Source organism: Serinus canaria, chromosome 13 (genome assembly GCF_022539315.1).
Source record: "Serinus canaria isolate serCan28SL12 chromosome 13, serCan2020, whole genome shotgun sequence".
NCBI lineage: Eukaryota > Metazoa > Chordata > Aves > Passeriformes > Fringillidae > Serinus > Serinus canaria.
This window is the reverse complement of record NC_066327.1, coordinates 11273988-11295156: the sequence shown is the minus strand read 5'-3', so window position 1 is coordinate 11295156 and position 21169 is coordinate 11273988. Positions and strand designations below refer to the sequence as shown.

The following is a 21169-nucleotide window of genomic DNA, read 5'->3' as shown; positions in this document are numbered from 1 at the left end:
GGCGCGCGGCGCGTCACGAGCCGTGACCGACTCCCCTCCCAGCCAATAGGAGGGCGCGGAGGCGCGAATTAAGCAGCGGAGGCGAGTTGGGGGCGGTACCCGGCGCGGTTTAAAGGAACAGGTAGGGAGGGGCGGAGCGACGGCGGCCCAGCCAATCAAGTGCCGGGAGGCGGGGCCGCGTGTGATCGACAGGGAGGGCGGGCAGCAGGAGGGCCCCGAGCGCTGGAGCGAAGCCCGGCCTGGCCCAGCCCCGTGTCCCGGGCACCGCTGCAGACCCCGCTGGGCCCGGCCGTGGCCAAACACCGCGAGAGACACGGGTCAACGCACCCGCACCCTGCTGAAGGCTGATTCAGCTTTGCTAATTAGACAACGAAAGCCAACCAGATTTAAGTTTCTTTATTGATTAGTTTTTACATTTTTTTTTCAAGTTGCTTCTACAAGTACCTGTTTAAAGTGAACATGAAATCACAGTAGTTGTGTCCAGCAACACTAAAAAAAAAAAAAACAAAACAACAAAAAAAAAAACAAAACAAAAGCCTAATCAACCAAAACCCCTTTCACAAACCATGAGGCAAGAAGGGTATTAACCATCAGTTTGGGTTGAGCAGAGCAGTCACAAGCCCCCTGTCCTGTACCCACAGCCTCAGTGGAAGAGCTGAGTTGGTGAGGGAGGAGTAAGGAAGGAGCAAGAAAAAACCACGGACATGTACAAGTAGTCATTACTTGCAAGAAACCCTCCTCAGGCACAGGAGTCAATCTCAAAACCAGACATTCATAGCACAGTAGAGAGGCCACAGCCTCAAGCTGTGACAATTCAGTCCTGAGCAGAGCCAGCGAGGGGAGATCACATCCAGGGCCGCTGCTGGAAGGGGTTAGTGGGTTAGATGCACCCTGACCTATCAACTGCCCCTACCAACCACCGACTCCAGGAGAAAAGCTGCTCTCAGCACTTCTGCCTTGTGTGTCAGAGCCCACAGGGTTTGTTTTGATTCACCATGTCAGCCTAACACCCCCCCTACCCCCCTTGTAAGACAGCACCTCAAGCTCAGCATCCTTGTCAAGAGCTGGCACCCGTGGCTGCTCAGACACAAAAGGCCCAAATACACCTTCCAGGATCTGTAACAGTTCCAAATGCAGTTCACAGGTGACAGCCAGGTGGAGTTTTACTACTCTAAAAAACACAGCTATGCTTTATGCACTGAGGATAGGCAGGTAGCTGTATTCTTCCTCCAAGACTTTAAAAATAAGAGCAATTCTAAGGTCAAACTGAGGCACCCAAAGCCAGAAAGCAGGATAAAAAGTAACTTGTCTATCCATTTTGGAAAGTCTTCATTTATTGTAGTGATTATTTAAAGCATACACTATGATATCAAAAAAAGCCATAACATGCAGACAGGACTTTTTCAGGAGAATTAGCAGAAGCAAATGTAGATTTACAATTAGCTTTAATATAATGCTATTTAAAAGCTGATAGCAGATCTCAAGTTCACTTTTGATGCTTTGAAAGAACATGTATGCACAGGGATTGTTTGGGAGTTTAAGGCAATTTGCATATTAAGATAAAAAACCATTAGATTAATTAGATTTTTATGTTGTGCTCAAAACATTAGCTGAATTGAAACCATTTACATATACTTCATCTCAAAGGACTGAGAGTCATAAATAGCAGCTGCTCCTTGATAAAAATACAGTCCTGAGAACAAGCTAGTAGCAATGCTTAAGCTATGACATCTTCCATGTCAGAGTATAAGCTATTTTTGCAATAAGGAGCAGTATTGACCAGGTGTTCAACAGGCAAAGGCATTCTAAACATGCAATAGCTCCCAACAGAAGTCTGAAATTACTTCCAGTGTCTTGCTTACAATAGTTTATTTGTACATTGCAGAGAGAACAAGAAATCCTGCTATGCATTTGTGATCACAAATATTTTAAACACAACAACCAAGGGATACAACATAAGGACAGGCAGCAAAAGGTGTTTTAAAAAAAAAAAAAAAAAAAAAAAAAAAACCTTAAAACCAACCCCAAAACAAGAGTCTTTTAGTAATTGGTTAGATTGTTTGCAAGGTAATTGGAACACTCTTCCCCCCACAACTCCTGGGAACTATTCCACACACTATACCTATCATATCACCAAACAACACTGGAGTGTTTAAGTTCAGTGCAATAAGAATAATTTCATGACATTTAATTTCATTCTAAACAAAGGCAAAAGTTTATCTACATAGACATCCAAATGCAAACATATTTGGTACAGTGTAATGAATTACATCCATCTCACCCTCAGAGGTAATGCTCTTGTAGTGCTCACCTGCATTCCACAAAAAAAAAAAAAGGTGTTTGAAACAGTGTAGTATGGTAGACTCAACACTTTAAAAAAATTTATTCAGCTGGAATTTTCTAACATTCACAATATAATTTAGAATGCACTTGTTACATAAAGAGCAGATAAAAGGACTTAAAACAGTTTCACATACCAGTTAAGATTCCACATGCTCCTTCCCCACCTACAATACTGACATCTTGGTTGTGTTTTTTTTCCTTTACAAATACTCACTTTAACTTGTCTACCTGCCTACCTCCCCCATTTCTACAGCAGACATACAGTGACAACAGTGAAAGGATATGGGACACTGTCTTAATTCAGTGTTTGGACCCTGGAAAGGAGCAGGCCTAGCTATGAAATTGAGTTTGACAATAAGCTGAACATGAAGTGCTTCAGCAACTGAGGCAAAGCTGCTCTCAGGAAGAGCTGTATCGTCACAGAGAGGAAAACACTGATGGCTGAACAGAGGGCAAAGGGGGAAGTAGCCTAACCACACCTCCCCAGCAACCCTCAGCTTTACAAAAAGACTTCAAGAACAAATAAACTTGGCTGTCTGCAAGCTCTGCAGGATTAAATGCCACATTAAGATGACCCACTTCAAATCCTAGATCGTTTGTCAACATTTAACAGGGCTTTAGCCATGCACAGTATGCATATATTTTATAGACTGCCTAACCCCTTCCTTCCACCCCTTCTTCCTCTTTCCCCTCCCCACAAAAGAATGAAGTTGATTGATTAGAGAGTTTCACTACTGGTTTCCCCATACATCTCCCCCCAGCTGTCTTTTCTTTTGAGGGCAGGGGTGTTGTCAAATGCATTGACAACTTTTCTTCAAACAATTACCAAATTTTCAGGGTATAAAGACATTGGTGCATTTAGGAATTTACATATTTGTAAAAAAAACTAGTTATAAAACTGCATTTTTATCACCTAGCACTTTCAAGATTCATTGTTATATTTCACTAATTAATATATTAAATTAAGCCAAGGTTTGAGACTGGAAAAATTCTACCAATCTACTTCAGAACAGAAAAGAATATTTAAAACCAAAAATGAAAAGGTTAGTTATGTTACATTCCAAAATCCACAGCCCATTATATTAAATGCTTTCTTTCTACAGGAATGATGTTCTTTAAAACAGATGATTGCAAATATTTTACTGCTAGACACTCCATTACATTGGATCGTGTGACTGGAACCTGTGGATGGTGAAATCTTGAGGTTTGTCCAGGTTTCAATGTAAGGTGTCCAAGGTCCTCTCCCAGAACCATGTTTGAAAACAACAACAAAAAAAAAAAAAAAAAAAAAAAAAAAGAAATCACAGATCAAGTTCTTATGACTTTTCTTTTTTCAATCTTTCCTTGGCTTTCTGTTTCTGGGTGATCTATTCACAGTTTCCTCCTCCTGCAAGAAAGTAATTTGTGTAAACATCAACGAAGTAAAACCTAAATATACCCTTCATAGCCATTTTGAGAAACTCTATGAAAAAGAATCCACTTTTACTTCTACATCAGAATTCAGTTTTTGAAAGGACCTACTGCTGAAAGTACTTTGTGCAAACAGGTAAATTCTTTGTTTTCAGTGGATGTACACCATTTGTTGGAAGTGCTCAACAGCTTCTGCTGCTGGGAGAATCCTTTAACTCCAAGCAACACTCCACCCATTTTTGAGTCATTGTGTCAGTGTAGAGCACTTAAGGTCACATCCTGACTGCACCTGAAGCTGAGTAAGCCCTTTGCCTCAAGAAGCTGCCTTCCAACAGTCCCACTCCCCTCCCAAGGCAGGGTCTACAGCAATGCCTTTAGCAGGGTGCCTAAGCCTGCTCAAGTTAGCCACAGCAATTCCTATTCTTCAGGAAGATTAATCTTTCTAAAGTTCTGAACTGGGAGGGAGAGTCACATGAGCCAGGTTAAAAGTTAACACTGTAGTAAGGCCTGTTCTACACAACCTATGAAAGAAAATGCATTAGCTTCCTTCAAAGATTAGGCACTCTTACCTCTGATGCAGGTTTCCTGTCTTCCTCCTCCTCCTCTTCTTCCTCCTCTTGACTAGCACTTCCTAGATCAGCATCACTTTTCTGCTTCTCTTCAAGGGAAAATGGGAAAAAAAATTAAAAATTAAAAAAAAAAACCAAAAGCATTCTTCTTCCTGACTTATCTTCAGTTCACCATTGGCTATATTCCATATCTGCCAATCCTGGTTTATTCTATCAGAACATCATTCAAGGTTATCTAGTTTACCTACCAAGCTTTTCCTCATTTGCGTCCTCCTCTTCCTCCTCCTCTTCTTTTTCCCCTTTATCTTTTTCTTCTTCTTTCTCATCATCCACCACATCAGGCTGAGGAGCATCAGTCTTCTTGTATTCTGCAGCACTTGGCTGTTTCTGAAAGGCAGTGACAAACCCAGGACATTATTTGTGACATTCAAGCACATTTTACTGAGCATCCTGTTAAACATGGGGCTAATTATAAGAAGAAATGGATTACCTTCCCAGAACAGCAGAAAAGGACAACAAGGAACACTGGCAAAGCCACAGTGAGGATGTAGACTACCCAAAGCCAGGGACGCTCTTCAGCAGCTGCCATCATCTGGCCCACAACACCAGGCTGTAAGACCAAAAAATTGTCAAAATCCACCTCATACAGCAAGCTAGCAGCTAAGTTTAAGCTACAACATTTTCAAATAGGCTTTTTGCAACTTCAAACATTGTATTTCAGACGTAAAAAAAAGAAAGAAAAAAAAAATCACACTAACCTGCACAAGTACTTTTCTCATAGCTTACAAATGAAGAATTAGGCTAAACAGTCCAAATATCAGAGCAAAATCTCAGAAGAGAGCAGTGAATACTCTTAGTTACTTATAGCAACCATTAACACACTGTAATTATGAATTGAGGCTCCCACCTGGTTTAGCAAAACCCTCAGCCTTAGCACATTCAGGTATATATTGACAAAGGCTGAGAGAGAGAACAGCAGAGGTGCTTCTACTGTTCCACTCCACAGCACACAATTAAACCTTCCTCTCTCACCTCCGCAGCACCATCAGCTGCTTTTTTCAGTCCCCATCCATCACTGGCCCAATCATCAGCCACAGCTCTATCAGTACAGATAATAAAGTTGTCAAAAAAGATGTCAGATGTCATAGACCATAACTCAAGTCCCACAGCACTGACAGGAGTCATCTTGAAAGGTTCCAAGTCTTCAAAAAAATCTGGGTTTGGGATCTTTCTAGGTTTCCATATACCCTAGAAAAGACAAAAGACATTCAGCCTCATCTACTAGAAGACAAATTTTAGTTTTCAGCCCATTATGAATGGAGAGATATAACAATCCATTGCACTTAATTACAACAACAACAGGCGCAACTCATCAGTCTTTGGGAATCAATACAATGAAGTGATGACTGGTAAGAAAGCACTTTGAATCTGTCCACTAGAAACACAGCACAATAGTGACTGTACTTGAATTTCTAATTACATCTGCTGAACCTAAATCATTCTGCTTTTTGTGAGAGAGATTCTTTATTGGCCACCAGCTTAAGCAATGAACACACAAACCTGATAGTTCACGTTATCAATCATAGGAGGCTTCCATTTGCCTTTGTAGTTTGGATTGTCAATCATTGGGCGCTGCCAGGTACCACAGCCAGGAGCTGTCTCACATTTAGGATTTGCAATCTGAGGTGCCTCCCATTCACCATCCATATCTTCATCCCTGAAAAGGCAAACTCAGTTTTGAAGTCCACCCCTTGCCTTCATACAGAATTTGGCTCAGACAATGTCCGATTTCTGGGAAAATTTAAATTCCTACCGCTAAATGAAGACACTGAAACTTTGTATAGCATAAGACTGTAGGTAAATATACTGCAGAAGAAACAAGGATTTTAAAGACTAGCTGTGAAGCACAGAAGATCAACAAAAGCCAGCCCCTGAGCACAGCCTCCCCCACTGCCCCTTCCAAGTAGGTTCTACTTCAAGGTAAACATTCCTGCCCTGTTCTGCTTACAGTCACAGAAGAGTTGAAAAATGTGGAGATGAATGCTGAACATGAGTCCTCAGACCACTGCTTTCTACTTTTGGAGAAAAGTAGCCTGAACAGCAACTTTGTCAACAAGCAACAATGAACTGCAAACGTCAGTACCAAAGTAATGAAATAAGTGCTGCTATTTACAAGAGGTAGCAAACTTACCAATCTTCAGGTTTCTCAGCATCAGGATCTGCTACATATTCTGGCTCATCATCCAGCCAGCCTTCTGGTTTCACAGCATTTTCATCCGCGATCTTTGCAGGAGCATCCTCATCCCTTGAGGGCAGAGCATTATGAGTTAACATAGACAACACGCAAGTTCTTAAGCCCAAGGCATGATTCTACAGACTCTGAACCAGCCCACTGCTCTAGACAGCCAGCCACCTTCCCTTCTGTCAGGGTCACTCCATGATTTCAGAAAGGAATTGCCTTGCAATCCTAACACATGTGCCTCATGGCATATCAAGGTGCCAACTGCAAAGTACTACTACTAATTTTGATCAGGACAAAATTATGGGGCTAAGGATTCCCTCAATTCCACCCTTCCAACACCTTACCAGTCATCTGGTTTAACAGCATCTGGGTCTGGGATTTTTGGTCTCTCGTCCCAGTCCTCAGGCTTCTGGTCATTTGGGTCCTCAATCTCTCGGGGTGGATTCACAGGAGGTGACATATCATTTAGTAAATTCCCACTGTTGACAACTGTTTGATCGACAAGTATCTCAAAACTATTGTCAGGATTCAAGACTGTAAGGAAAGAAAGTTGATGTAGTCATTGCATGTACTATAAAAGCATGAGTCATAAAGCATCACTCATCCCCACTGTACAACCCAAGCTACCACCTACCCATCAACTGCTTTAAAGAACTGCTAAGAACCTTTCTCCTTACACCAAAGTGCAACTACTGATGATGCACTACATCTCACCCTGTGAGATGGCAGACTCCTGGCAAAAGTCCTACATGTGTTAAAAGCATGGAGGTTTGTGAAGTGCTTTAGCAGTTACCACAACAAGTTGACTTTGGCAAAGGAAGTATTGCTTTAGTAGTAAGAATGTATATACTCATATTCTACTCCAGACTAAGACTTCCTACTACTGACTTATAGGATTTTAATCTCACTTCTTTATCTACTGCTGTTTCTGTAGTCGGAAAAGACAGAGACACTCCTAAGTACTTCCTGAAAGATTTTGATCATAGCTAAAATACTAGACACTATTTCAAGAACTCCTGAGTTTGTCTGGTACATGAAAGTAGAAAAAAAATACAAACAAAACTACAACAAACTATGATGCCTCTACATCTAAAGCTTAGCGTACCCCATGTTACCCAGAGGCAGCATTCAGGCAATGTATACACGCTGATAATTATTTCAAATATACTTAGTTCAAGTTACTTACAACTGCCCTGAAATTTAGTTCTCCTTTAAGTATTAAGTTCAAGTTGCATGACCTTTCTTACATGAATCAAGACTTCCTGGAAGGATGAAATAAACCTTTGCACAGACAATCAGTTTTTGCATTTGAAACTTTCAAGTAGTTTTTAGTTGTATGGTGCATTGGCACAAATATTCACCTGTTCATCTGGCTCACTTTGAGCTTCTGGTGAAGATGATGTAGTAATTATTAACATGCTTAGTTAGCAGTCACCATACCTAGAGTATAAAGATGAGTCTTTTTATCAGTAAAATAAGTCTTCAGATCTGCATCTGGACGCTTTGCATGCTTTTCCTCGTATTTGCCGGTCTTTGGGTTTTTGTGCCGGAAGATGAAGTGCAATTTATAGTCCTCTCCACACTTGTCAGGGCCAAACATTATTGTATATGGAGTTTTGTCATGGAACTGATCCTATAAAACAACACAATACCTCACTCCATTATCTTGAAATACAACTTCAGTCATTGTCTGGCATAAGAATTCCCAATTCATTAAAAGCTATTCTGCAACTTGAATATCAAACCCATTAAGTCTACACACTAAAGCTTATGTTCCTCATATAAGCCTCCAGCAAAAATAATGCGCTAAGAATTATCCCAGCTATTTAATTTTACACCTTTGGGCTCCACTTTCCACATGGAAAACACCAGCTATACAGGTGTTATCCAAAATATTAGTGTGACACCCACCATGTTTAAGTATATCTCTACATTACAACAAAGTATTTTGAAAGCTATCAATTAGAAGTATCAACTACTGGCAATAATGAAAGGCTAGCAAGGCCACTGAGTTCCTTTCACACTAAGTGATAAGCAGCACTAAAAGTGAAGCCAAGCTGCATTTAGTCTACACTTATGAACTGGGGTATGCCTCAGTCTATGCTCTAACTGGGTAAAATCATCATTGAACTCTGCAAGTCTATTTGTTCTTGCTAATGTTATCTCAAAATTCAATGCACATATGAAACTGATTAGGCAGCCAAGCTGCATTCTGGGTGTTTGTGGTTGTTTTGGAGTTTTTTTAGTAGTTTGAAAATTGTATTAATAATACAACTCCAATGAGACTGCAGAAAAAAAGAAGGATGGATAACAAGTCATAAAAGGTACATCTTAAAAAGTCTAGAAAAATGGCTAAAGAAAACACATAGGATACAAGAGCCCACGCAAGGTTACCCAGCAGTTCAGCCTCATCTGAACAGGTTAAACCACTTCAACGAGAGGACAAAATGCAGTTCTTAGGCACTAGGAGCTGGCTGCTCTCCTAAGCACCTCCTTCTTTGTTCTAGAACCCAGGAAAATCTGAAGTACTGCAGAGTTTGGCAAAGGTCTACAACTGCTCAGCTATTAGGGAACTTCAGTTTCCACTCAAGAGGCCGTCACATTTCAGTACTTATCCTCTCCAACTGAAAGCACAGGGAAAATACTGAGTGCAAAGTACTTGGGCAATCAGGCCCCACCGCCTTCACTAAAAAGGTTTCTTCAGAAAGAAGCAAAGCGAAAAAGCTTCAAGTTCTTTCCCAGCTAATACCCAAAAGTAGGAATATTACTCACCAGGTTCAGCTCAGGGGTTTTTGAAAGCAATTTCACATAGGCCCCCCCACACTCTATTCCATTTTGGAAGTTTACTTCATACCTAATTTTAGTTTTGGATAGAAGAGAGGAGAGCACATGTTATACATGAGGAAAAATTATTTTTGCAATACACAATTACAATTTTGTCAGTTCAAATTAACAGTAACACTGTTTTGTTGTTGTTTGCTTTTAATATTCACTGGATAAATGATTTAAGATACCATCATATAGATACATATAGATATAAGGACTAAGAAAATATTCATGAGAGCCTGAGAAACAGTTTAAAAATTGAAGATTTAGAAGAATTAACCTGACAGAAGAGATTAAAGAAATTGAGTGCTGGCCTAGACGATAATGACCTAGAAGTAGAGAGGAAAAAGAAAAGGCTTTCCAGTATATGACATCTCAACAGGGATTGAGGCAAACCAATTATTTTCCCCACAACTACTACAGTAGACAACTCAATTTGCAAGACTACAAAGCAAAAACAATTGGATTTCAGGAGAAGCCCCTTTTGGGTTATAGGCATACAACAGTATTTAGGTATGCCAAGGAGCCTGAAAAAAGCAAAACATCTCTGTCAGGAATAAGCTAAGTATGCTTGATCCTCTCACAATGCCAGGAGCTGGAGTGGATGACCACTGGGCTTTATTTTTAGCTTAGTATTTTGACCCAAAACTAAACAGTGCAAAGCAAAGTGACCAATTCATTATCTTGTGCAAATACAAATTAATTTACTCTTTGTTTAAAATTGATAACATCACTAATAGTGCACAATTCAACTGTTCTCACAGAACTATGTTTTTCCTCTGACTTCTTAGTCTAACACACATGCAAGTAGATTCTTCTACAACAGTTGTGACCAATGTAAGGAGTTCATCTTCCATGGCAAATGAACTAAGACACAGGAAGGAGGAAACAAATCCATCTTTACCCCTCTGTCCACTTCTCCTCAGAAACAGGGGGCAGTTTCCTGTATAAGAAAGTGCCCTGACCTACTTACAGGCCAGCATTCTTTCAAAAGGACAAGGACTTCCACAATTAGCAGTACAAAAGTCAGTTGCCTGACCTTGTTACCACAATTAAATCAAGTAAACTGAAGCCACAAGACAGGTTACTACGACTAGTTTGCAGAGACTTCTTTTTCCAGGCTTCAGAAGGACCCATGCTGTTACTAACTCTCCACTTCGGGAATCTGGGTTACTATTTTACTCTTACTCAAAACAGTGTAATAATATGTTACAGCATTTGGTGTCATCTAGACCTCCAGTCAACAAAAGCTCAGTTATGGAATTAACCTCAGCTTGCTATCATGTCACCCTGGAATCAACAGAACATCAAATTATTCTTTACTTACTGTATAATAAGAGGTTTGGTATCAAACACAAATGGCTTGGAAAGTTTGGACGAAATCGCATGATGCTTGGCTCGGGTTACCATTACAAGCCCTTTGTCTCCTGGAAGCTTTGTTTCCTTCATGTCTTGGACTTCCCATTTACCTGGGGAGGAAATTAACCAAACACTCATTTATCTTAAAATCTGAGTGGATCTTTTGTTTAAATTAGAACTACATTTGATATTATTAGCCAGGTATATAAACATCCATCTCATTTTCTTCAGTGAATATAATTTTAGCTGAGAAACAGAAAAGAAAGACTTGCACCTCTTTTTCATACATGACAAACAGCATCAGAAACATTTATCAACCAAAACCTGGGTTGGACTCACCATCATATTTGGCAATCTCATCATCTGTGTCATCTTTCTTGGCTCTGGAAAGGACCCATCTAGAAGACAGACACCCAATGGTTGGTAAACTGTATTTCCCCCCACCACACACACATTAAAATCCTGCCCTTAAGATAAGGCAGCTCTTGCTGTCTCATGACTGCATCCCAGAATCTTGATCCCCTGAGGAGTTCTGTTCCCAAGCCCACAAACTTTTCTCTGTTTGCTACTTCCAACCCCAAGGTAGGACCATTGCCTCATGAGCAAGTACCTCACTCCTGTACAAAAAAAAACCCAACAGAAGTAGCGCCTTACCATCCTCACATCACCTGAGGAAAGTAAAAAAGCCACATGCAATGGCCTCACCTCCCCTTTATTACTAGAACTTAAGGAAGTACTGTTTAACTCAGCATCTGAACACCTAGCCTCAAGAAGTCATCCCAACTGTAATCCTAACTGCACAGGGGTCCTTTGATTCAGTTTTGAATAATACAAGTTCTGCAGGGAGGGTTTCACTGCCTTTCACCAAGATTTTACACTGTTTGCTGTACCAAATCATCCTTCAGATTATACTCACCCATCCAGAGTTCCTTTATCAAAAGATTCCACAAAATACACTTCACCAGTTGGGACAGGGGGCCTGTAAGTAACCTATTGGAAAAGGGGGGCATTTATGCACCTTCCAAGACACATTCTTTATTCTACAGAAAAACAGGCATGTAAAGCTCACACTCCCTCCTACATTCAAGTACAGCTCAGCTGGACATTCTTGAAACATAAACACAGAAATTACATCAATATTGCTGCTTGTGCCAAGTTGTGCTCTTGTCTGCAACTAAAACTCAAGTAATATATTTAACTGGAAATTTTAGCAATAACTCCTGATACTCACATCACAGATTTCAAGGATAGATCTAAGTCTTCTGGAAGAAAATGGGGGACACAAAAACAGGAACAAAGCAGCCAACCTTAATTCCAAGCCCTACCCCTAGATAACATCTCTTATAACATTACAACAGGTTAAGAAAATAAAGACAACTCTGATCAGACTCACATTAACCAAAACACAAGCAGTAATTCAATTGTTAAAAGAAATTCTATGTCAAACCTTTGGAGCTGGAGGAGCACTGCTTGTTTCAGACTTTGACTCTTCTACATCCTCAATACCATCATCCAAGTCATCCTCAATATCAACTACATCATCAGCATCATTGTCTTCATCGGTATCATGTGCCTGGATAGCAAGGATCCCAAGGGCTAGCAGGGTCACACACAGTAGCCATTTCAGCTCCATGTTCTGAATAAACAGGACAAGGCAAAGTGGTCAAGCCAGCACTGCACACAGAGCCACACGATGCTTCTCAGTACAAATCCGAGCATCCAAGGCAACAGGTGAAGTGCAAACTTATCTCTCCAGCTCTGTTATTTACAGCATCTGCCTGAGACAGCTCTAAAAGCTGGGAAGGAACACAACATAAAGCTAAGTATTTAATATCAAACAGACATTAACTCAGCGGAGAACCACATGTACACATTCTGCAGATCATGCAGAAGTGTCATAATTTTGCTCTTACACTATCACAGCCCACAAGCAGGACAGCAGACACATACATGACACCACAACATATGTGGCTGTAAAAGCCTAAAAAAAAAACCAATTTCATGCTTATGAAGGACTTTAATTACACCATGCAGGAACTCAAGCTTCCATTCAGTCCAGAAATTGAAATAAAATTTTCTATTTTAGTCAAAAATAGTAATTTTTGCAGAGTACTCAATCCTCATCTCCTGTTCAATATATTTCTTGTCCTTTCAAATGCAGAGCTCTGGTGTTTTCAATAACCAACTCCCTTCCCTGGGTTTTATTGTAGAATTACTGTCAACAGTCATTTCTACTACTGGAAGATGCCTATAAGCAGTTGAAGCTCCTGGAAACTGCCACTTGATTCAATTTCCTTTTTTCAATCTCCAATTTAACAAGATGACCAAGGAAAGAGTAGCTGTTAACTGAAGCCTTACAGAATTAAAATATCACACCTAAACTAACTAATTCAAAAGGTGCTGAGCCCCTTGTCACGCCTAAAACACGACAGATATTGGCAAGCTGTAGCTTAAAATATCTTGTAAGTAAAATGGGTTTCAATTTGACTTTCCTCCTAGAAAAGCAACAAGATCACTGCATCTTTAGATTGATACAGAAGGCAACATTACCAGAACCCTGCTCAGTTTATCTGTCCAAAACCCTCACAACAGCAACCTGCACCTTGCTCATCTTTTCTCCTTTGAATCCCACTCCAAATTTTCCTCCCAAAACCAAAGGTATAACTGAGACTGAATTTTTTTTGAAAACAAGTATAAAACCAAACAACCCCTCCCTCCTACCCTTACACTCTTACCTCACATTGCAGCCCTGCAGACTTTCAAACATAACTCAAGCAGAGTTAACAGCGCCTGTAGGGGTTTAAGATCATGCTAGGAAACCAACTTTCAACTTTCCAATGCATGTTTAGGCAACTAAAAGAGTTTACACTCTCAAAAGCTTATCAGCATTATCCAATTTTCCAAGACTACGCTGCACACTAGATCTACCATTCTTAGATTATTCTTTAACTTACTTCTAATCACAGAGAGGATTTTAAAACTTTATAACTGTAGTTGTATAACTACAACAAAATTGTATTTTAAAGACTTGAGCTGAGGTCATGTCCAGTTTATCACTACAGGAACATGCAATTGCAGCCAGTTTTCCAACAATAGTGACAGCCTTGAGGATTATAGTCCAAATGCATGTGTACAGACCTCCCCCACTCAGTTCAGGCAACTGCACCCAAACACCTCTGAGCCAAAAGGACAATCATTCCAGAAGGAATAGCTGACAAAAACTTTCAAGGGCTTTTATATATGAGCAAAGCTTGTTTGCTTAATGCACAGTGTACAGCCAAAACTGAAAATAGTTTCAGACCCCAAAACAGCTCTTATTAGTGTGAGAGCCACAACACAAAACCAAGGACTGAAAAGGGTCAAGTAGACATCAGTACCCTTGGAGCTGCAAATTCTTCTTGCACAGATAATGTGTTCTTTGAATAAACTCATACCCGGCAGCATAAAAACAGTACAGAAATAAGAGCCTGAAACTTCATCTGAAAAAGTGATCTTTAGAACTCTGGATGTGCCCTGTGTGACTGAAGCAACCATGGATGAAACGGCACAAAAACACCTTCCCATGGAAAGGGTTTCATTTTGTCTTACCTTACCAATAGGGCTTCACTAAATATTTTAAAAATAGAACTAAATTCAGGAAGATAATACAGTTTTATAACTGCTTTCAAATTATACTATGTAGATAGAATGAGCACGTCATGATTTGGAAAGTGATACGACAAAGTTAATCTTAAAAATATACCAAAGTTAAAAATCAGCCAGTTCTCTCCTTTACTAAAAGGAAGGAGTTTCTGCACCCCTCCTCCTAGCCTTGTGCAAAGGGTATTAACGGTTTAGCATGCAAGTAATCCTTTAAGTAATCTCACCAGCAGCCAACCAGCACAGAAGTTTTGGTTAAAGAATTAAATCATCCCCCACAACTTTCCTGCCAATACTGACTCTATATGTAATAATTACCTACCTTACAATCCCACCTTAACTACAAACCTTTGAAAATACTTGTCAGCAGCAAACAGACTTTGGTAAATGCTCACTCCCAAGTGGCAAAGGCACGTGGCCTCAGAAATTCTTCTGTCAAAGCATCTCAGTGAAACCAGACAATTCTGCCAGGGACCACACAGCAGGGGCAGAAGTCTGCTGCATGTCTGTGCTCCTGATACAGCCACAGGTATCTACCCTGCTACACTTATCATTTAATGCTCTGTCTCAATTTGAGGCCTTGCTGAACCTCATTTCAAAAAAAGTCTGAAGAAAAGCTAATCCAGTTTCACATCCTTACCTCTTTACAGTCATTGGCAAGCAGTTGTCACAAGTTTATATCCCTGCAGAAAGCTGCTTAGGACATTTCCTACATATTAAATCAGTCCCAAATTCAACATAAGCTACCATTTATATACCTTGAATACAGGCTGGTAGCTTCTTCTGCAACCTGCCAGTTATCATGCCAAACTCCTTATTATGCTTAACCTGAAACAATATAAAAAGCTGACTAAATTATAGAAAAAAGGCGCTATGTTCTCAGAAGAGCAATTTAAGTGAAGCACACATTTTCGATATTTAAAAAGCTACTTCTAGCCATAATGGATGTACTGCTACAGGAAAAAATTTAAAATTCACTTTACACAATCCTTAGGGACACAACATAAACACAATTATGCCCTAATAAATTAGGTTATTCCTAAACAGAAGAGGAAGGGAGGGGGGAGAGAGATACAACTCAGGTTTTATACAAAACAGGCATAAATCAATTTTTCAGTAGAACTTTAGGTGGCTGGCAACTACAGGTGTTCAGTCAGCCACCTCAAACACAGTCTAAGATTCAGAGACTCTCACCTACTCCATTATGATCTGACTTCTTCCTTAAAAAGTGTCCAATTTCCAAGCAATTACCATCCTTGGTCATTTTTTACTCTGCCTGCACCTCCCTTCTTCAGGTTTAACTGTGCAGCATTTCTGAAGGTTGGTGTATTTCTGATCATGCAATTGCCAAAAGCCATTAACAAAGGAACACTTTCATAATAGGTGAGAGCTTCTGACAACTCCATTCTACTTCAGTGTAACCATCACTTTCACCATAACAACATTTTAAGTCAGCGATAACAACTCCATGTGCTTTTTTTTTAATAAAGTCTTCAGTCACTTACAGACATTGGCACACCACTCAGATTGAAGGGGAAACTACTGCAATCCCAAAGTTTGAGACTGTCAGTGCTACAGATTACTTGTTCTCTCTGCACACACCCATGACCAGCTTCTACCCCAGGAAACTTCAGAGCTGACATTGGAGCACTGAGCACCTGATTGCCAAAAGGCTGAAACATTTTACCCCAGTATTTGTAAGATCTATAGCAGAGTGCTGGAAACAGTCTCCTGGAACATCCACACTACAGACTTTACTTTTTCACAAAGTAAAATCAAAACCAATTTGGAGCAGGATTACGAAACAGAATCAGGATCTTACCCCAAAAGCAAAACTCCTACCATGCAGGACTAAGTGATTGCTACCTTTGGATTTCAAGGCTTTCAAGAGAGTCATGCATCTTCAAAGATTTATTTTTATTTAGAATTCCCCTTTTTCTGGGCATAAAGGAGAAAGTTCTTCTTTATTATTGGTACAACACTGGAAGCACTCATACAACAGACAGTTGTCACTATTCTCCCTAACATACATGTCCCCTGGAAGAGAGTTAAATTGCCCATAAGAAGGATCTTCAAGTTCTCTGCTATCATTCTTCCAGAACATACTGTTTAGTAACTCCCCGTCAGGTCAAACGGAGCCTGCAAAACCAGTTTAATCATCTCCTTGGTTACTAATCTATTTCAGTGGTTCATCAAGCCAGTTCTTAATACAGCATATTTCAGAATGTATAACTACATTTCAATGGCTACTGGCTATCTTGTTTACTACTCGCTCTTTTAAAAAAATAATTAAAAAGTCAGATAAATAGATCCTATGAAAACAAGACACTTACTACAAACAACGCCTATGCAATTTAACTGGAAGAGCATCAATGGTTTCTCTTTCAGTAGTACCTGAAGTCTCAGATGAGTGACTTAGGCAAAGAAGAACAAAACCTGCTAGCAAAGTCCTGTGCTCCCAACACTGGGTTTCAGTGTGGTATTCACAGCAGAAGCACACCAGTGAAAAAAAGCACAACGCCTCGTGCAAGGCAAGAATTAGGGAAGAAAACTTTAAAGTCAACATAAAGATGATTCATCACAACATAAAAAAAATTGCAAGGAGACAAGAACAGAAAGGCTGAGACACAGATATACATTTTCCCTCTCAAATGAGAGTTCTGTGGGTTTTGAGCGAAGGCTCAGTTACCCTACTTGGTAGTGCACTAATTTCCTAGAGTCAGAACTACTGAAGACCAGAGGAAATCTCTTCTACATCTCACAATCCCTCTGCCTTCCACATCCTGCCTCCTCTGCGGTGCCAGGGTAACTGTTTACACAGCCTCATGATGAACCAGCCGCTGGTTTAAGATGGCTCGAAGTCCTTCTGCCATGTTATTTTAACCCTGAGTCAATACCCCAGGCCAACCCAGCAGCAGAAGCAAAAAGAGGTGTAGCAGTACCAGTGAAAGTAAGTAGCCAAGGACAGAGGAAATAAAGCTGTTGGCAGCAGAGCCAGCTCAATACCACAGTTTCAAGTGCAGGTCAGTCACCTGCACCTACCTGATCTGTCTTTAGGCAGATCTGGGGGATGGAGATCATGGTGTAGCTGAAAACTGTGTGGCCAAATACTGTAGTTTCAACAACCAGTACAGTGCCTCGGCACCCCTCAAAAGGCGATATAATAAAATTGTGTTCATTTATATACAAAAATTCATATAATGCAGACAACACTTTTTCCTCTGAAATACTGTTTTCCTGTGAAATACTGACAGTAGTGTGAAGATTCTGCCTTTAACATCATAACTCAATCAATAGCAGACAAGGCAAAAGAAAACCACCTTACTAAGAAAAGAAGAGAGTCAAGAACTCTCCATGGTGGTGGCTTACCCTCCTACACCCTTTTTTTTTTTTTCCCCTTCAGTAAGGAGTGGTTGGGATATACTTCTACACGAGGAAGAAGTCTCCTGGAAAGGATTAGCCAAACCTCTCTTGGGGATCCCCACAAAAAAAGCTGCCTCCTGTTTTGGTTGTAGAGAGCACAAACCAGGAAAGGGATTAGGTGCGAAAAGGGACAGCAACAAAGCTTGCTTTTAATAGGCATTTCAAATATGCCAGTTTCTAAAAATAATGTACAACAGTGCAGATACAGTAGAGAAGCAAAAAGCAGATACTGTTTGTCAGCACAGATATCCTTCCTGCAGAACTGGAAGTCCTTGGAGGGTAAGACAGAACCATGAGGCTTTTTGACCTCATAAAACAGATGGGCTGCTAGGAAAATTACATTAGTGGGGGCAGATCTGGAGGGACCCCAAGATCTTTGAGACTATCATACCTAGAAATCAATTCAAGTTTGCCCTGCTACAGAACTGATTCCAGCAAGAACAGGCTGCCACCATGATTACCACCAGAAGCAGAAAATCAAAGGCCAGAAAAGGAAGGAAAAGATGGAGCTAAGCACAAGTCTAAGTGCATTCTCTGTAACGGATTTATTCATTTACTCGGGGGCAGTGCTACAGCACATGAAATGAGAGGGTAATCTGATGGAAATTCAAAACTTTCTTACTATTTTACAGTAGATTCCCCTCCTAGGAGGGCAGTTGATCCCAAAAAGCAGTTTACATATCATACACAGCTTGTGATGCTGCCTGTAAATTGTACAAGTAACTTCTTCATAATTCTAGTTTTTTTAAACTAGAAATACTAGAAGTTAATACAAACACAAAGTTTTACTCGGACCTTTTCCCAATTTAATTAAGTGTTTTGTGTAAGTCCATCAAATACAGCCAAGTTAAGAATAAATTGGTCTTTGAAGTCAGGTACCTCAGAGCGAACCTAGAGTAATATATATACCAACCTATATTTAACCATTATTTTATCTGCATTAGCTCATACATTATTATAGTTCTGCTATCTCTTTGCAGTACTTTAGCAACAACCAAAATCACAACGTGCAAGACTGTCCCATAAAACCCATGTGATAACCATGCTTACTTGACGACGTGAAATCAACACACTACATTTAGAAATACATTACATGCCTAGAGACCAGTTTTCAGACATCTAGCATACTCTAAATAAGTTCCAGAAAGAGTTTTCCACGATCATCTGCAGAAGCTCTGCAGCATTAATTATGTTAACACTGATAATCTTGAGGTCTGGACCTTTACCATCACTACTGTCATTAATACAGGTCCATTTCCGTTCACCACCAAATCACCTGCAGCATTTCTCTTTCTGTACCCTAGAAAGTTCTGAAACCCAAACCTGCATGTGAAAGTTCACACTTTAGAATCAGTACAGATAAGAAAGCAGTGTGCTGTACATGCTTTAATTCAAAGGTGTGGTTTTTTTTTTCTTTTAAAAGCACACAATACAATCCTCAGCCAAAAATGAAAAATGAGATGTCATCTTTACACTATTTTAAAGACACCCAATGCGATATTTCGGGGACAAAAATCAAAGCAGGCATTTCAATTCCTTTAAATTCTCAAGTTTTCCTGCTGCAGATTCCTCGCCTGCACTTCACCTGTTGGGACTCCAGCTCCGCGCCATGAGCTCCCCCCTTCCAGAGGCTTCTCCTTCCCCTAGCAGAGCCCCATCCAGGCCCACGCCATGCTCTGCACCCACCCCCTGACCGCCTCTTGCAGGGTTTCATGGGGAGCACGTTCAAGATAATTTCCGACATGGAACACGTAGCCAGCTAAAACCTAAACCACGCGCTACCCACATCTACGTGCGACCCTCGCCTCCCTCCCGGTTCCACCACGCGGCCCTAGCGCCAGCCGCTGCCCGGAGCGGCGCTCCCAGAACTTACCAGAAGAGCCTCCGCTCCCCCCAGGCCGCTCCGAGCCCTGCGGGTGCCGGGCGGGACCCGGCGCCGCCGCCGCAGCCCCGCGCCCGCCCCCGGCCTCAGGAGCCTCCCCGGGCCGTCCCTGTCGCCCTGACTCCGGGGGTCCCCGCCTCCTCCCACCCCCGGGATAGGGCCGGGACCACGCACGGGCCGCCCACCCCCCAGGGCCCAGCAGCGCCCCGCCGCACGCCCCACGACAGGCCGGGCTCCCCCACCGCCTCACGCCGCGGGCAAGTCCGTTCCCCGCCCCGATGTTCCGGAGCCGCAGCGGCTGTGGAGGGAGGGCACGCACGGATGGACGGACGGACGGACACACTCACCCTCCGCCGCCCCGGCCACCACCGCCGGGCTCCCCTCACCTCCGTCACGTGCCCGCGCGCCCGCCGCCGCCCGCCTATCTGCCGCGCGCCAGCCCCACCCCCGCCTTACGGCCCTCAGCCTCTCCTATTGGCGCGCAGAGAGCCCAGCCGCCCGCCCAGCCGCCGGCTCTGCACTCTGATTGGCTGATATCACCGCCGCTCACTAGCCAGCCCGCCTCTAAACACGCCCCCAACGGCGCTGCCCTTCGTGGAGCGCTGTCATTGGTTGGCGGGGTTGCAGGAAGTGCCGGCTGATTGGGTGGTTGCGGGCAGGCCGTTGGGATGTGGGCGGAGTCCCAATGGGTCTCGGTCCAGGGGCGCTGCGGAGGCTGACAGGGCTTTGCGGGCGGTAGGGGGCGGTAAGGGGCGGCAGGGGGCGGGGCCAGCACCTCACGCCGTCCCCGCGCCCACCCCATCCCCTCACGCCCCTCACCCTCTGGCCCATAAAATATCGCCGTGTTAACCAGCATAGCTACCTTTTTGTCTACTCGTTCCTTAGAAAGGGTGTTGAGGTTTTCTTGCCTATTCAGCAAATTCAGTGTATCTTGTGGCTCTTTTCCTCAATTGCAAGCCAAGGGTTTAATAAAATAGTGAACAGTGACATAGACTCCAGCGTGTTCAGAACATGGCAGTGCAGCAGCTGCTTGCCCAAAGGCCTTGTGCAAGGACATATCAAATGTGCTCTATTTTGAAAATGAAAGTACCGTAGTTTTCTACAGGTGAAATACTGTGTAAATTTTGAACGTTTGTACATCGACTCATTAAAGAAACACAGGGAAATACAGAAAAAAGTATCCTTGATGGGCTGATGGGACAGGCAGGCCGAAGGCAATGCTGGGTTTGATGGGACCATGTGAACAAGGTCAAGATTAAACTTGAGGAGTCTCTGTGTCCTGCCACACACACAGCCATGTGGGAGGGCAGCCCCACGGTGAGGAAAAGAGGCTCTTGTAGCCTGGAAGTTACAGCACCTTTGTGATGTCTCTGAGCTGCACCAGCTGAGAGCAGTTCCATAGAAAGCTGTGTCTGAACCACCCAGCTCAAAGCGAGCTCCTATGTGGTCTGTGGGCTGCAGCCTGTTCCAGGAGAT

At 42.1% G+C, this 21169-nt stretch overlaps 1 protein-coding gene across 3 annotated transcripts; it reads right to left on the bottom strand.

Annotated features, from left to right (window-relative positions):
* Positions 1-381: 381 nt before the first annotated feature.
* Positions 382-20130, bottom strand: CANX (calnexin). Of its 3 annotated transcripts, none has more exons than XM_018915465.3 (15): positions 20041-20130; positions 12197-12385; positions 11666-11739; positions 11089-11147; positions 10718-10859; positions 9337-9418; positions 8005-8197; positions 6909-7098; positions 6514-6627; positions 5883-6039; positions 5355-5570; positions 4813-4932; positions 4571-4709; positions 4323-4411; positions 382-3730 (listed from the first exon to the last, which is right to left on the bottom strand). In XM_018915465.3, exons 2-15 carry the CDS (start codon positions 12380-12382, stop codon positions 3677-3679), a joined length of 1815 nt encoding a protein of 604 aa, XP_018771010.1. In that variant the 5' UTR covers positions 12383-12385; positions 20041-20130; the 3' UTR covers positions 382-3676. The 3 variants fall into 3 exon arrangements, with proteins under 3 accessions (XP_018771010.1, XP_018771011.1, XP_018771013.1); XM_018915466.3 differs by having other exon boundaries at positions 19936-20059; XM_018915468.3 differs by lacking the exons at positions 11666-11739; positions 12197-12385 and having other exon boundaries at positions 20041-20091.
* Between the last annotated feature and the right edge of the window lie 1039 nt (positions 20131-21169).